The 16,359-nt window shown below is 38.4% G+C and overlaps 1 protein-coding gene across 1 annotated transcript in view; it reads right to left on the reverse strand.

Annotated features, from left to right (window-relative positions):
- The window catches only part of slc4a8 (solute carrier family 4 member 8), a gene marked incomplete at both ends in the record, with an annotated part of 28,287 nt that overhangs the window by 1,870 nt on the left and 10,058 nt on the right, over positions 1-16,359 (reverse strand). Inside the window, 17 exons of the mRNA XM_079242520.1 lie at positions 1-113; positions 192-305; positions 387-548; positions 3,331-3,436; positions 4,329-4,574; positions 5,578-5,711; positions 5,856-6,030; positions 6,663-6,763; positions 6,888-7,034; positions 7,131-7,218; positions 7,303-7,460; positions 7,748-7,836; positions 8,274-8,450; positions 11,486-11,646; positions 13,298-13,433; positions 13,819-13,971; positions 15,598-15,679. The exon at positions 1-113 is cut by the window's left edge and continues 49 nt beyond it. Coding sequence (XP_079098646.1) covers positions 1-113; positions 192-305; positions 387-548; positions 3,331-3,436; positions 4,329-4,574; positions 5,578-5,711; positions 5,856-6,030; positions 6,663-6,763; positions 6,888-7,034; positions 7,131-7,218; positions 7,303-7,460; positions 7,748-7,836; positions 8,274-8,450; positions 11,486-11,646; positions 13,298-13,433; positions 13,819-13,971; positions 15,598-15,679 — 2,342 coding nt within the window. The remainder of the gene's footprint in view (positions 114-191; positions 306-386; positions 549-3,330; positions 3,437-4,328; positions 4,575-5,577; positions 5,712-5,855; positions 6,031-6,662; positions 6,764-6,887; positions 7,035-7,130; positions 7,219-7,302; positions 7,461-7,747; positions 7,837-8,273; positions 8,451-11,485; positions 11,647-13,297; positions 13,434-13,818; positions 13,972-15,597; positions 15,680-16,359) is intronic.

The following is a 16,359-nucleotide window of genomic DNA, read 5'->3' on the forward strand; positions in this document are numbered from 1 at the left end:
TCCATGAAGATGAGGATGGTGCAGAGAAGAGCAGGAATAGAGGCAGCTAGAGCTGTCCACCATGGATTGCGTCCTATTGGATTGATCAACCAACCACGATCATCTCTCGTAGGCTGAAGGAAGCGGTAACTGGTGTGAGGTTTTAATTTTACAATAAACTTAGGTGAGATTTACAGAAACGTCTTCTGTACCTGGAACTTGCTCGGGACCTTCAGCTTCTGGGAAGGCACACCGATGGCAAAGTCAAGCAGGACCATTATGACAATTGTGAGGAACACCGCAAAGTCACTGATCATGGACCGCACCTGAAGACGAGAGATTAAAGCAGTCATAAGTCTGCGATCACTCATAATTGATCATATAGTTCTTTTAATGTGCTAGAATACCTTAGTGGGGAAATAACGACTAGTCTTGAATTGTTTGAGGAAGGCAGACATAAAAAATGTTGAAAAGAAGAGGATGGTGGACCAGAAGAGAACATCAGGGGTGTAAGGGCCGTGGTGTCCGCATGCTGTCCCAACAAATTGGCCCTGCAGACTTTTACACTCCTGTGGAGGAACACAGAAGAACAAAATCACCTTAGATGACCTGAGTGTAAGTAGACATTTCTATATTAACTCTGTGAAACCAGTCTACAATGTGGAAAAAGTCCACAAAGCATGGAAGGAAATAAACTGCTTACTGCATGATGAACAAAATGAATTTCTCAGAAACACTCCGCAGGGAAAGGTTAAATGAGTAACTGTCCTCACATATATTTACAAATGCCCTGAAAAAAGTTAACTACTAACCATAAGGTTGGGGCTTAGTTGAATGTTAACAAAACTAAACAAACTGGAACAAAGACTATCAAGAAGCATAAGAAGCTTTTTGGTTGGAGAGGCGCTTTGTAACAAGAGATCTCAGGATACAATGTTACTGGGTTTTTCAGTTAAATGGATGTATTACCAGGGAGTAGGAAGACTATTTCCCAAATTTGTGTGATTTGTAATTTTTGGGAAACAATAAAGTGGCACAGCTGCTGCTGAATGGTGCACCTGTGTCCCGTCCCAATTTGTTGTTTTGTTGTAAAGTTTTCTGTTGGGCAGACCCAGTAAGCTCAGTTACATAGTTATAGTTTATCTAAAAAATAAATCCATATATATGCATGTTATATAGCCATAAATTCCCATGCATAACTTATATGCAGCCACATCTTAATTATCTCTTTCCCACACGTCCATGGCCACAACTTCGCACCGTGTGGCCACAGAGCAAAATAGATTTTCTTCAAAGTCCAGAGATGGCTCAGTTCTTTCTTTTTTTTCTTATCTCTGACTACAGAAAACCTTTTTCTTATTCTTTTTCAGATCCTAATAGTTCAGAGTGTGTGCTAACTTAAAAGTTAGCTACCATAGTGTCTTGGTAAATGTAGTTTAGAAAACATGAAGTTTTTATCAAGAGTTAAAATGTGCACGGTTTTCATTAGTAAATCACACATGAAAGAAAAGACTTTTATTTTGAAGAATTCTGATTAGAAATGAGAGGTCACTGAAACCCTAAAGAGGGCTGGTAAAAGATTATTGTTCTGTCCCTTTCTAAAAGATGCCCATTTTTTGCAGACCCAGAAAACATTATTTAGGATGAAATGCAATTGCAATCCAAAACTTGATTTTAAACATCAGGACCTAATTACATCAGTATGTGAACCCCTGGAGTCTCAAGTATCTTTTAAACAGGACGATGTCAAAAGTTTTTAATTATTTTTTAAAAACTTGTCTAATCCAGCATTAAAGCAAGCAGAATGATGCTCTGGCTGCTGTGTTATGCTAATCAAATTTGCTTTCCCAAGAGGAACTTTATAGATATAAGCTCCTTGACAATCTGAATTCTAATTTTATTTGTTTATTTTGTATGATTGTTTGTTATGGCATTTACATATTTCTACTGGACTTGACCGGAGGGAACAAAAAAAGAATGGAAAGACAACAGAAAGGATAATAGATAGAAAACAAAGATGAGACAGAGATATACCACATAGAAAACAATGCAATCCAACCACAGTTTCTAGACCATCTGCTACACCTGTACCGAAATCCAACAAAGGACATCCCACGGCCCCGACAAGAAGCCAAAGTCAACAACTGTCAGAAGCACCAGAGACAAAAAGCTATAAGAAACCATGTATTTCAACTAAAACCAGAAACACACATGAACAAAATGAACTGCAATAGTGGATAAATCTGCAGGACGACACAGTGACTTGTCAACATGCAGAATATACAGAGTGAAAAGTGTTTGAAGACGAGGGATCATGCCAATGTGACATTAGCACATTGTCACACTACTAAGGTTTTCCTGCAGATTTTATACAGTCAGTCTGAGATTTTCACATCAAAATGTCAACATCAGAGTAAAATGTTTGTACCATAACCACGTCAGGACCTCACCAGCAGAGCACAGAGTAGAATCTGCACATCATTTAAACATCAAAATGAATTGTGAGGGAATAACAAATACAATACCTGCCACAAACGCAGACATGATTTATTAAGCACCATCAAATTTAACATCTGGAAATCATTGCGATGTTATAAGTCAGACAGGAAATTGTACAGTATTGATAAAGCACAGCAGCAGCAAACTCATTTGTTGACACGTTGTGAATCCCTGGATGGTAATGTCATTTATCAGAAGCAACAACAATAAAAGCGAGCAAGATGAAGAGTTGAGTATCACATACTTTTCCAGGCAAACTCTCTGTCACTCTTTGATGAAGTCAGAGATAAAAACATCATGAAAGCCCTGATTTAAGACAAAGAATTTTCACACTAATTGAGAGTGATGGCAGCAATGTCAGTTGAATTTACTTGTTCAGTGAATTAACAGGAACACTTATCCGTCCCTGGATTTTTCCCAGAAATCCTTTTAAAAGCAGCCACTTTATTCCTGCATAGAAATGACTCTCTATCACTTTCCATGTATCTACATCAAATCATGTCTTATTAGGTAGAGACACACACTCCTAAAGTCCAGCCAGGCGTGATGTTGTACTAACACAGTTAATGACTGTGTAATAACAGGGATCAATCAGCCTTCAAATAAAGATGTTGCCTTACACAAGGGGAGCACTTGGTAAGAACCACACCTGCTCATGCCACTGCAGTCCAAGCAAGTTACGCTGCTGTCACAAAACATTAGAAATGTGCAGTAGGAATATAACTCTGGTATAACTTGACTTAACCAAAGGCTGGAATTTGTCTATAAGATTGCAAAGTGAGGAAGTTTTGTCAACAGCAGGTGTCATCATGGGCGTGTGAGTGTATTTGTGTTTCCATTTAGTTATGTTACCTTGACAGTCAGGTTTGCCCAGGGTACAGCAGAAGCTGTGATGTTTCTCTCTCTCCACAGATCTAAGGTTTTATTATTGGGATGATCAGGCTCTGCACACCTACAACTACAGAAAGAGACGCATAAACACAGAAAAATCACTGTATGACAGCTGATTAACAAATGGTGGGATTTAGTGTTTTCTTTTTTTAATCATAAGATGAACAGCATGCATAAATGTGATAGCTTTATCATTTTCTTGGGTCCCTTTGAAGGAGACATCAACAGCAAAACCACATTAAGGAGACACAGACCAAAAGTTATATACAATCAAGACAACATCTTATAACTCCAAAATTGTACATATCAGGACATAATTATAATAATCACTTGTACTGTCTATCAAAACATGGTAAGTACATCCTGACAAACATTAGCACATAACATATTACACCATGTCATTCTGTATTTTACTAAATTTAAGCCAAAATGAGCCATGATGGCTGGCTATACTTGCTTTTTCCCTGATAGGTATTATTATGCAACTCCACCATTAACCAAAGTATTCTGTGATCAAATGTGAGGCCACCTGTCTGGCAACTAAAGCTTGACCCAGACAGCCTTTCATGAGCATGTGCATTCGAAGATAAGCAGCAAATCTACAACAGAATGACTGAGAAAGAAAAGAAATAAAGTTTTGCAATGATCCAAGCTAAGACTTCAACTTGATTTAAATGCTGCAGAGGAACCTTAACAGAGGTGTTTATATCAATCTCAATGTACCAACGCAACGCAGAGAAGATTAGGCTAATTTGTCATCAGTGATTTAAGGAATTTACATAAAATTGTTCATGTCAAGGTATTTCTTCTAAAGATTCATTGGCTGAGTTTTAACAGTGTAATATGCCACAAGTTGCTCTACATCTGAGGCTGTATTAACTTAATCTTAAGACTTTAAGTTCTTTTAAAGGAAATTAAAGTGAAAGCAAGAGAAAACAAGTGAATATTTGTTTACTCACTATGCCAGTGTGAGTTTGTCCAGATCACTGTGTGCATTAAACGGGTATAGCTCTCCCAAGTGGAACAGTTTCTCCAAGGCCTCATAAATGAAAATGAGGCAGATGAGTGCGGCAAAGGCTTCCTCTGTGAATCGAGTGATGTAGCACACCAGTGAACTTGCATCCGTAGCAACCAATGCCAAACACAGCAAGGCTGTCCACAAGCCTATGCAAGTCCGCAGTGAAAGATAAGACAGGTCGTAGTCCCTGACAAGAAAAAGGTCAGAGGAGGACAGGGAGATATTTAATCTGTAAGCAAGTCCAACTTCATGTTGGGTGGTAGGGATGCACCGATCCACTTTTTGGGAGTTCCCATAATGATATCTGAAATTTGAAAATCTGCAGATACCGATATTTGCAGATACCAAATCTGTTTAATTGAACATTATTGCGACTATGGTTATTATTGCTGTTATAACTGTGTAAGATTTCATTAGGTTGTAATAAATGACCCATCCTTTCAGAAGTTACCTCATCAATATAAATATAATAACATAACAGATCTAACTATTTCAACAAGTTTTATTTTGATTTGGCACATTTTACCTTAATACAACTATAAATGTGTGGTTTTGAACTCTGGTCAACCAGTCCCAACCAGAGTCCAGACTAAACATGGGAAAGCGGCATTTAGCTGTTACGCTGCAAACAAGTGGAATAATCCGCCAGTGGAGATTAAACTTTCACCAAATGTAGAAACTTTTAAATCCAGGTTAAAAACATTTCTTTTCTCATGCGCCTATGCATGACGTCTGCACAGTAACTTTTACTTAATTCTGCTTTTAATTATTTTAATATAATTTACGATTTTATTATGATTTTGTTATTTGTAATTTAATCTATGCTTTTTTTTTTCTGCAATGCTTTTAATGTTTCATGTAAAGCACTTGGAATTGTCTTGTACATGAAAGGTGCTATACAAATAAACTTGCCTTGCCTTTGAAACAAAGACCTAGCTTTTAGTGTAACAAATAATGTCACATTTTAACATTCAAAGCATTTATTTCTTTTAAAACATGTCTGAAGCATGTCATCAAACACATCTGCACTAGTGTGACGGTATCGGGTATCAGTTGTGGTATCGGTACACTTTTATCAATCCCAAGTATGAGTTGGTATCGAGCTGATACCGATCCTGATATTGGTATCGGTGCATCCCTATTGGGTGGGACAAAATGTCACAGAGATGTTGCTAAAATGCTGTACGTACTTGCAGAATTTAAAGAGGATTTTCTCAAAGACCAGAACTGGACCTGTGCTGCCCAGAATGGTGAGAGGCTGCCCAGCAAACAGAGAGTAGGCCACTCCGGTCATAGATGCACCAAAAAGGGATTCTATGGCACTCTAGAAAAAGTGGTGGAAATACAGCATGTTTGCTTTACATGACTCAACACATCTATGTTTTATCCACACAGTTAAAGGCATTTCACAGTGAAGGAGTGCCGCATTAAGCTGTGAGTGTTTCCCTGTTTGTGTTCATGTTCTTACAATGCGTCCTTCTGTCGCCTCCCCCAGCAGTCCCCCAAAGGTGATGACAGGAGACATACAGGCACAGTAGAGGAAGAGGAAGGAGGCCACACACTGGAGGCTCAGGCCGTCCTTAAAGTCAGTCAGATAGAAAGGAGCTTTCCTTTTAATGTCCAGTATCAGACCACCAAACAACCTGAGCAGAGAACACAGGGAAGAAATGTACAGAACTGCAAGTACTCTCATATTTACAAATTATGGCTATCGCTATGATGAAAATTTCCACTTTATATAAACACAGAACACACAGTCTTCTGTTGCTAAGTTAGAATAACAGCCAGCAGGGTTCCCATCTAGTTGGAACGAAACAAATACTTGCATTTTCTCAAGGGAAAGGGTTCCTTTAGGACTTTATCTCTATTAAAGCAAAATAAATAAATAAAAAAGTCAAAGTTTCTCAGAGAAGGTCATGTCCTTTGATACGTGTTTTGGTGACATAAAGATCACGTAAAGTGCAGAATGTTTGGTGTGGAAGTGTCATGGTGATTTTTACCATCTTGTCCCACCACATCTTCTCACTGATCCAAAAATAGATTTTGTATTCACAGCAGCTGACAAGTGGAGAGAACTCAGCCTGGGGCTGTGACAAATCCATTTCAGAGCCTTAACTACTGCCTTGTTTTCCTAAAGCTGATTTTATGATTGCTTATTTATGTAGGATAACATGCCGCCTTTCTCACAAGTGAATTTAGCTTCTGTGTTGGTCACGGATGACAGCATGTGATGCAACAGGGTATCGGCAATGAAGATGACTGAGATGTTGCTTACCTCCCAGTTCTCTGCAGCTCTGGCCCGTGGTGTTCAGCATGTAAGTCTTCCTCTACCTGGCAGACTGCTCCGTTAGGAACACCTGGGATTTTCCTCTTCTCCTGCAGACATCCAGGAACAGGCAGAAATTAAAATGTGGCCAAATACTTGTAGTTTACTGTTTTGTTTTTTTTTTTTTTTACTTTATTTTCAAAATTCAAAAAGAAAACAACTTAAGTCATGTACTTGAGAGGGTACACTCTTTGGGGGCTCAATGCGGATGGAGGGGTCCCACTCTCCTGGAGGCAGGACCGTCACCTGGTCCAGGAACTCATCAATCCCTGCTAACAGATCACTTCTGTCTTTTGCCTTGTATGCTACATCGTGGAAGATCTGGACCAGAAAGCACCAAAAGACTTAAGAAACATAGTTATCTGTATCTACAAGTTAGAGATTGATTTTTTTTATTCTTTTTTAACTGACTCTCACCTCATCTGTCATGATGGTTGCCATGGAGCGTCCAATTTCATGGTATTGCTGCGCTTTTCCATCAGGGCCCAGAAGAATGAAGAGGAACCTGTTATGTGTCAGCATAAGTCATGGTATGTCAACTGTTCTTAGACTGTTATCATAGCATAAACCAGATAGGCAGGGGATCTACCTGGTGGGTATGGGGACCTCAGTAAGTCCAGTGAGCAGCACGGCAGGGGAAAGACGGACAAAAGCCACAATCGGCCTTTCCAGGAAGTCCAGAACTCCTACCAGAACATTGGAGGCTTCTGCACCTTCAGGAATCTTTTTCATAAAGTGTAGATCAACCTATGGACACATCAGATCAAATGCCAAATCAGGATGAAAGCTTCCAGTGGCGATTACACAAATGCAGCTTAACAGCAGAAGACTTAACTACTGATCTCAGACTGAAGCAGACGTAGCTCAGCTGTTGTTCCCTGTGAGGCGCTGCATCATTACTGCAGCTTGCTACATGCATAGAGCAGACTGCTTTACATGGCTCTTATCAGATGTGTTAACATTCACAAATACTACGCTGTGGAGTCACACAACCAATCTGTAAGGGATGAAAAATTTCCCAGCTTTGATTTTACCTTACTCAGGTCCACCTGAGTGCTGTCCTGTCCGGTGCCATTCTTGTTGGGCTCAGAGAGAGCAGGAGGCTGGGGAGATGTGGCTGACCCTGCGGCATGTTGAGTCGTGAGTTTGTGTGCATGTGTGGGATTGACAGAGACAGATAAAGAGAGTTAATCAGACTCAGTACCTTAATGTCTTGCCAGAAGCAAAATGAAACACAATTTCTAAAGCCTGGTATGTTTTTCTCCCAGTTTATTATCCATTTGCTTTGTCCCTGGAGGCCCCGGGAGTCACTGTCTGAAGATGATTTTGGTCTGCCACCAAGTCTTGATTAAAGTTTCTATTATATAATAAAAGTCTCCTCTAATATCATATAAACAACGCCACTGATTTCAGACTAGTTCGTCTGAAATTAACATTATTAAATGAATCCTGAGGCACAACACAAATCAAAGTGCAAAAACGGAGTTTGTCGGTGAGATTTCTCTGACCTTTGTCCAAAGCTCTGTGTTTTGTGTGTATGATGTACAACATGAAACCCACCTATCGCATGAGGCTCTGACTGTTTGCGTGCTCCCTCTGTGATGGAGCGCACAATCGGAATCAAGTTTTTCTTCTTCTCATTTTGGTGGTGATGTCTCTTCAGCAGGGCTTCGCGGACCCTCACTCTCACACTGTCATCCAGCTCGTGCGACGCCTCCTGGTGGTCCAGCACCATGTCTGCAGCACAAGAGGAAACTCTAACTCTGATCCCAGCTTCATATCAGTAGTAGTAGATGTGGTTTATGTAGATAATCTATGTAGTTTGCCTGCTTTGACCACAAATGTATCCACTTTCTTTTATTGTTATCTTAGAGTTAATCTAAATATGTATGTGCTTTATTTGATGTATATATCTTGCTGTAAAGCACTTTGGTTGGCTGTTGGCTTTTAAAAATGTACTATTTAAATAAAGCTGACATTGACTTAATTATAGTTATTGTCACATAACTTCTCTTGAACTTAATGTTCATCAACCTGCTCAGACATCTGTCATGGCTGTCTGCTGAACAGATGGTGTGTTAGAAGAGTTGGTTCAATACGTATCCAGCATATCCGGTCTTGTGGGACAAAAGAAAAATTTGTGTCTCAGTCTTTTCATGCTGACTTGCTGAGTCAGCACTTAATCTTACCTTCCTTCCTTCCTTCCTTCCTTTCTCCCTCAGCAAGTCAGTCAAACACACACACACACACACACACTGCAGCGGTTACAATTATTCTGAGCACACTTCAAGGCCGTGGCTAATGCATTGCCCATAGTGCCATGATAATCAGCCTTGTTAATAAGGACAGTGACAACAGAACAGCACAAGGCAACCTGCAATTAAAAAACACTTACAATCATAGCACATAAAAAGTAATAGTAGTTCATAGCAACGGTTCTGCTTCCTCTTTTAACATGTTGCATTTTGAAGTCCTCAAATTAAATTTGATGTTTTCAAGTGTTTAATTTGGTATCTATTAGACCCCCCCTCCTAACAATCACAAATATTTAAGTATTTTCAGTGATATTTCAGAGCCAGCCTGTAACTTCCAGGAAAATGATACAAAAACAATGCTGATGAGTCATCTTGCACTCAGGGATGCATACTAATATCATGTCCTATGAAACGCTCTCATCTCAATGTCCTTTTTTTTCTCTACCCTGTCCATATCAGCATCGTAGCATACAGAATGGCCGTCTGTGCCACATTTAGCCAGGCAGATTTACTCTACCAAGGGAGACATGTCCTTTTTTATTGTTACAGTAAATCCAGTCACAAAGGAGCTGATGCAAAATGGTTTGCAGAGCCTCCTCAGGCCTGGAAGAACTGACCAATTACAGAAGAGTCTGCTTTCTACATGTTGCAGCCCTCCTAGCTTCTGTTTTCAGTGGAAATAAATCAGAATTCAGGACAAACACTGCAGCACTATCTCATGGGAACTATTGTGTTCAGAGAGGAGAAACATCCTTTGCACTTTTCTACCACAGTTCCATTAATTCTTCCAGCCTGGAGGCCCCTGAATTCTGTCTGGCTGGATAAGATAATAACAAAATAGCAAATGCTAGTTTTTAAAGGTTTACAGACATTGCACATTCTCACTGTAGATGCTGTTTTTTGTTTCTGTAGCATTTTACATCTGTGTGCCAACTACAGAGAAGGCAAGGCCCTGTCCTCTAGTTTTGAGTCTCATCCTGGGGACTGCAAGCTGGAGTGTAAATTTGTAGGCAGTCAGTACTGTACTTGGGGGTAGCCAAAAACAAACAAACCTTAAAATCAATTCTAAAACGTACAGGCACCCAAAGCAAAGACGCTAAAAAAGGGCTGATTTTTTTTTTTTTTTTTTTTGCATTTTCTGGCCACAGTTAAAAGTCATGCTGTGAGGTTCTGGACTAAAACGGGAAAGTGTGTTGTTGCAGATGCCTAAGAAAATAGTGTTGCAGTAGTTCAGACAAGAAAAAATAAAACGCATGCACAACTTGTAAAAAAACAAACAAACAAAAAAAAAACCTAAACTACAAGATAAAAAAAAGACTTTGATTTTGATAAGGTATGCCATTTTATCTAAAAAAAAAAAAAAAAAGCTCCTAGAGTGGGAGTAGGTACAGGGCAGCAAAAAGAACTGGCCCAAGGACAGAACCCTGAGGGACTCCACAATGTAGAGGAGCAGAAGATGAGGTGTTGTTCCTACCAGGCTTGACAAATTTGGCTCAGATACAAGTTCTTTGCACCATTAGAATAAATAAAAAAAACAACAACAACAAAAAATAATTATTTCCCTGTTTTATTTATCTTTATTACCATGTGGCATCCCATTGCTGCTGGCAGGAGTCACAAGGAGATGCAAAGTAAAAAATAGAACTGGAGACAAGGAATGAATGCAGGCAAGAAGCTTTTAAACAGTCTGATCACAAGGAAGACTGCAATGGGATGTTTTCAACCATGAGATCATTTCCATGTGTGGGTACATGCGTAAATCTGTGTGCGCCCAAAAGAATGTGAAATTAATAATAAGAATACTCTTTGTGTTTATTTAATGACAGAATTGTGTGAGACAGTAGCAAAAGGCAAGAAAATACATTTTGTAAGATTTTTGGGGATTTTTGTGTAATGCTGTGTATAAATAATTTATATAACTACAATATTTCTTCTATTAGAAGATCTATTAGATCTATTAATCTATTAGTTAATGGCAGACCTGTAGCAAATGAATACAGACTGTTGTGGCATAGCTTCTAACAGCAGATGATATGAAGTTCAGCTGACATATAGACAAAGTCAGACGAAGCACAGCTGGGGATGTTCAGCCTCATTAGAAAAGTGCAACTCAGAAAGGCAGTTTGGATACAGTGGTTGCCTGGTACTGAACTGCCCAGGTGCTTGTTATGCAAATTTAACATCAAAATAAATAATTTAATGTCAGTTATTTTGTTTTGTTTTGTTAGAGAGTGCCCTAAGCTCTGTTCTGTGTTTCCTGTTTTAGGATAAATTAATTTACAAAAGGTGTCTATGGGCCACTTTGTTTCAGATATGGAGATTTACAACAATGAATGCAATATTTACTTTAAGACGGGAAATGATGTCACTTTATGGTATAGAATGAAGGAAAATAGACAAATTTGTAAATGCATTTAAAAAACAGTAATGCCAGTCTCTTGCACCAATGATTGACGCTGATATCCTGCATCTCTTAAGTGAAGCTTTTCTATTTTGAAACATCTAAAACATTCTCACCTGCTATCTCTTCGATGCAGTCTGCATGCATGTCAAGCAGCACGCTGCCATTGATAATGCAACTGCGTAGCTCAAACAAGCTATGCAGGGAAAGTGTGGCAACGTAAGGCTTGCTCCATCTCTCCCCACCATCTTCCACATCCTCTTCAAACTTCAGCCACCTGTGAGGTAACAACAAGCAAGAGATCAGGGGCATGTGTGTGTGGGCAGCAAAGTTTTTTTTAACTCTCCTTTTTCTGATATCTTGAATATGAAACTATAGAAGTTGCTTATAAGATAACATAAAATTTATTATATAGTAATAGCAATCCCAGAAGCAAATCCCAAGTGGTAGATCAGTAGAACTATCAGTGAATTTGGTAAAATATTCTCCTTTTGAATATTTTCTTTAAAACTAATATGTCAGATACTTACATTCATTTCATGCTTCAATTTCCTTTTTTTTTTTTTTTTTTTTTTAAGTTTTTTTACTTTCTTTCTTTCTTCAATAAAATGTCAGACTGCTATTTAACATATTTAGATAAAGTGAAAAGTGACCCAGGTTTTGCTTGCTGTAATTCAGCTTAGTGTCACCGCTAACATTTTATAAGCCATTCCCAGTAAATGAAGAGCACAGCTTCTTAAAGCTTACCACACTGATCCTGAGGAAAAGTCACATTTAAAATATTAATTTAATTTAAAAAAAAAAAAAAAAACATTTAATTTTTACATGGACATCAGTATATTTAAACAAGGGTTTCAAAAATATCTATATTTCTGTTCAAGTAAAGATATATTTGTCTTTTGTCATTTTTATTTGTCCACCATCTAAAGCACAGGTGTCAAACTCAGTTCTCGAGGGTCAGTATCCTGCAGGTTTTTGTTGTCTCTATGCTCCAACACACCTGACTGAAATGAATGAATAGATTACAAAAAGCTGTTGATTTGAATCAGGTGTGTTTGAGCAGGGAAACAACAAAACCTGATGGAGACTGTTCCTCAAAGACTGGAGTTCGACAACCCTGATCTAAAGCAACTCAAACCTCAAAAGTGTGATTGTAGTTTGAGAAAATACAACATTAACTGAGTTTTTTAAAATCACTTCTGTATTAGTCTGCTCTGTCACTGAATGACTATGTCCATGTAGTTCGGGACCATGGATGCTGCCCAGCGCTGAAAAGACTGAACTCGTCCTGATGTTTCTCAGCTACATCTGTGCAGGTTTTTGGTGCTTTACTGTGTCTTTTATTTACTTGCACTGTTTGCATTTTTGGAGATGAGAGCAGCAGAAGGTTGAATCATATGTTAAGCATCATATACAGGTTTTTATTGAGAACAACATTCACTCAAACTGCTAAGTGTCTTTTTTTTTTTTTTTTTTTTTTTTTTTAAGTATTCAGTTTTATTTGGTAATAATTTGCACCTCTGTTCGCAAATGGCTGATTGCTTGGTGTAGAAAGTATAGACGGATGATATAGTATTACACTAGACATGTAGCACATATTGCTTTCTCTAACTTGCCTTGACCACAATTTGATAACAACACAATGTCACATGTGAAGGTTGCAATTAACATTATGTTTCTGTATACTTTTTTTTTATTCACACATGATATCAGATGAATTTCATGAATGAAATCCCAGCCGATTCTGTGATTCTTCCCATTTCATTTTCTGATGTTGAGCAAACCAAGCAAGAAATGATTCAGTAAACTTTAAATGAAATAACCACTTGTAAACATCCTTCTTCATAAAAGCACAATTGTGGGCCTGCCAGGCTGTCAGAAGCTTTTTTTTTTTTTTGCCAAGTACTGCTCTCAAAGGAGAACCTGACCTGGCTGTTTCTTTCCACTCGGCATCCTTCCCATCCTTTACACAGATCTCATCCAGCTCAGTGAACAACTCGTGGGACACGTGTTCGGCATCCTCCTCTGTGCCCAGGATGAACTGGACCCGCTGGGATGGTGTATCTGATTTAGTGAGAGGATGTGAGGGAAAGGTGAGGTGAACGGCTGTTCTCAGAGAAACTCATACCCACACACACACACACACATACACAGGTTCCTTTTTGGTGGATTCTTGCTTTTCAAACTGCCTCACATACACAGTTTCACACAAGTGTATAATCAAATGTAACATGCTGACTAGTTCCTGGTCTGTTTCTGGTAAGCTAATTAGTACTCTGTCAATTTTAGCCTGGAGTGCTGTATGTGTAACTGTATGTGTGGAAAAACCCGCTGTATTGAATTTATGTGTTTAAAAGTCACAACCTCCTCTCTGGGAGAACACAAGTTCACATTTGGACATTTTTGGTAAAAAATGAGCAGCACAAGAGGTCTGATGTGTTTGCGCTACCATGACTGCAGGCGGTCGTCTCACTTTCCTCGCTTGGTTGAGTCACAATGCTTCCTGTCCTCTTGTCTTTCTTGCGATGGCGGGATCCATGCGGTCTGTGGTGACGATGGCTCTGCCTGGGCATCCGGACCCCCACAAACAGTGCCCTGTGGCCTGAAGAAAGACAGAAAACAAAGAAAAAGGATATTACTTTGCCAATTGAGAACAGCTTTGTATAGAATAAAACATTTCATGTTTCTCTCAAACGTAAATCTTTTCAACTTTCGTAGAGTCCATTTAATCACAAATCACAGTCTAACACTTGATAGGCATTGAGAAAGTCATTAAACAACGTTATGATCCAAAACATGCTTGCAGCCAAATAAGAGTTCAACCACTGCACCTTTCAGGAACACAACATAGTAGTAATTAATCTGTATTAATAATTAATTGAATATGAGTAATGATTATCTAATGAAAAGTGAAGGCTTCCTCTTGTGTTTAGATAAGCTTTGAGCCAAACAAAGTTTGTTTAAATGAACTGAATAGTGTGCATGAAAGGTCCCACAATGACTGAACATTAAAGTCATTCAACCAAGGCTTGGGTGTTTGCTTTGAGCTCCACTGGGAGAACTGACAAGCACCACCTTTCATGTTGCACCCTATCCCACATTAGCCTTAACTGTTGCCATCTTTAATCATTATCTGTGAATTCAACTTTGAATGCAACATGGTGCGATAAAAGGACCCTGTATTCACCTAACGTGGATGTGTGGATATATGATGTGTAAATGGAGCCTTATCTGAGCATGAAATCAGAGACTTAGAGGAATTAAATTTTAAAAGAAACAAATTTAATTGATATTTTATGTCTGCATGTGTACTGTAACTTGCTATTGAAATGATGTGTATGTTGATTTGTGTATGTAAAGTGCCCTGTGACAACACTGTTGTGAAGTGGCGCTATACAAATAAAGTTGAATTACCATGTAGGAAAGAAAAAAAGGGTGTTAACAATTAACATGTCATCTTTCTGAGGATATATATTTATAGAATCTATTCCTATTGACCCTTATTCTGAGCTTAATGATCATGTCAGTGCCACTCTGACTCTGGCACAAAATTCTAAAGTAAAAAAAAAAAAAAAAAAAAAAAAAAAAGCTCCAACAAACTGTTCAAAATCTGTTATAAACTACAGGACACCTGTTCATCATATGATCATTTTACTGGTCTGTTTGTATACATGATTTTTATCTCTTGTTGTTTCTTTAGTAGATTATGTCATCTACCACAAATAAAAGCTTCATGCAAAAAGTTTATTTATCAGTTATAATTCGTACCATGATTAGGTTTTGGCACAATCAGCAGTGTTTTTGTAAACCAAACATTTTTGTTTTCCAATTTATTGCAACGTCTTGATTTGACAATTGTAAAAAAAAATAGAAAGATTTCGTGCTTACAGTGTGTTCATGGTTTACACAATCTGTCTGTCATTCAACAACAAACAGATGTATATTATTATTATTATTATTATTATTATTATGTGTATGTAAAGTTGCCTGTGACAACATTGTTGTGAAGTGGCGCTATACAAATAAATCTGAATTGAATTGAATTGAATTATTATTATTATTATTTTGTGTCATATTTAAATTACATTTTACTCCATTTCTTTTTGTTTGTTTTGCCCTTTCTTATTCTATAATGGTGCTGCTGTAACACTGAAATTTCCCAGCCTTGGATTAATAAAGTATATATAATAAAGTTTGATTCTGATTGTGAAATAAAAACTTTACTTACCTTCCAGCTCCTCCTTTTCATAGTGAATTTTCATCAGTGAGCTGGTTCCTCCTTGGTCTACTACCACCTCTTCATCTGGCCTCTGACGGACACATAGGGATACAGAAAACATTACTTTTCATAGGATTTTTTTGGTGCAGACAGCACAGTACTTTGTGACATCCTCTGTCTCCAGCACAGATAAAGGTATCCTGCTGAGTATAAGCTACTGACTTTGTAACGAAGCCACAGCTTGGCCAAACTGGCAGAGGGTTTTCAATAATAAGCATAAAATTCCAGACAGTCTATTCTCAGAGTGTCTGGAACAGAGACACATACAGTAGAAGGACACTAAACCACAAAATCACACACACACACACACACACACACACACACACACACACACACATATACATACAGATATTAGAGGTAAACAGAGTTTGGCAGATTGTGAAAAGCTCTACTATCTGGGGTTTATCAAATCAAAGTGCCACATTTGTCTGTGGTGGTGCCGCTGGCAAACTGCTCCAGAATGCCGCTGATAATTTTACTTCCCCAGAGACAATGATTTCCCAGAAACACTGCTGTTTGCTCACGCTGTTGTAGCTGTTGCCCACTCTCACATATCTGCCCTATGATTATGAGGGAAAATAGGCGCAGGGACCTCTCTGCAGGTCTGGAGTTACTGTGCTCTTCAACTGTTTTCACATTTCCTGATTTTTCTGCACTGCAGCATGCAACCTTTTTATTTCAAACCAAACCCTTAAAAGCAGCAGTATACAG

Source organism: Telmatherina bonti (assembly GCF_933228915.1).
Source record: "Telmatherina bonti genome assembly, chromosome: 6".
Classification (NCBI taxonomy): domain Eukaryota; kingdom Metazoa; phylum Chordata; class Actinopteri; order Atheriniformes; family Telmatherinidae; genus Telmatherina; species Telmatherina bonti.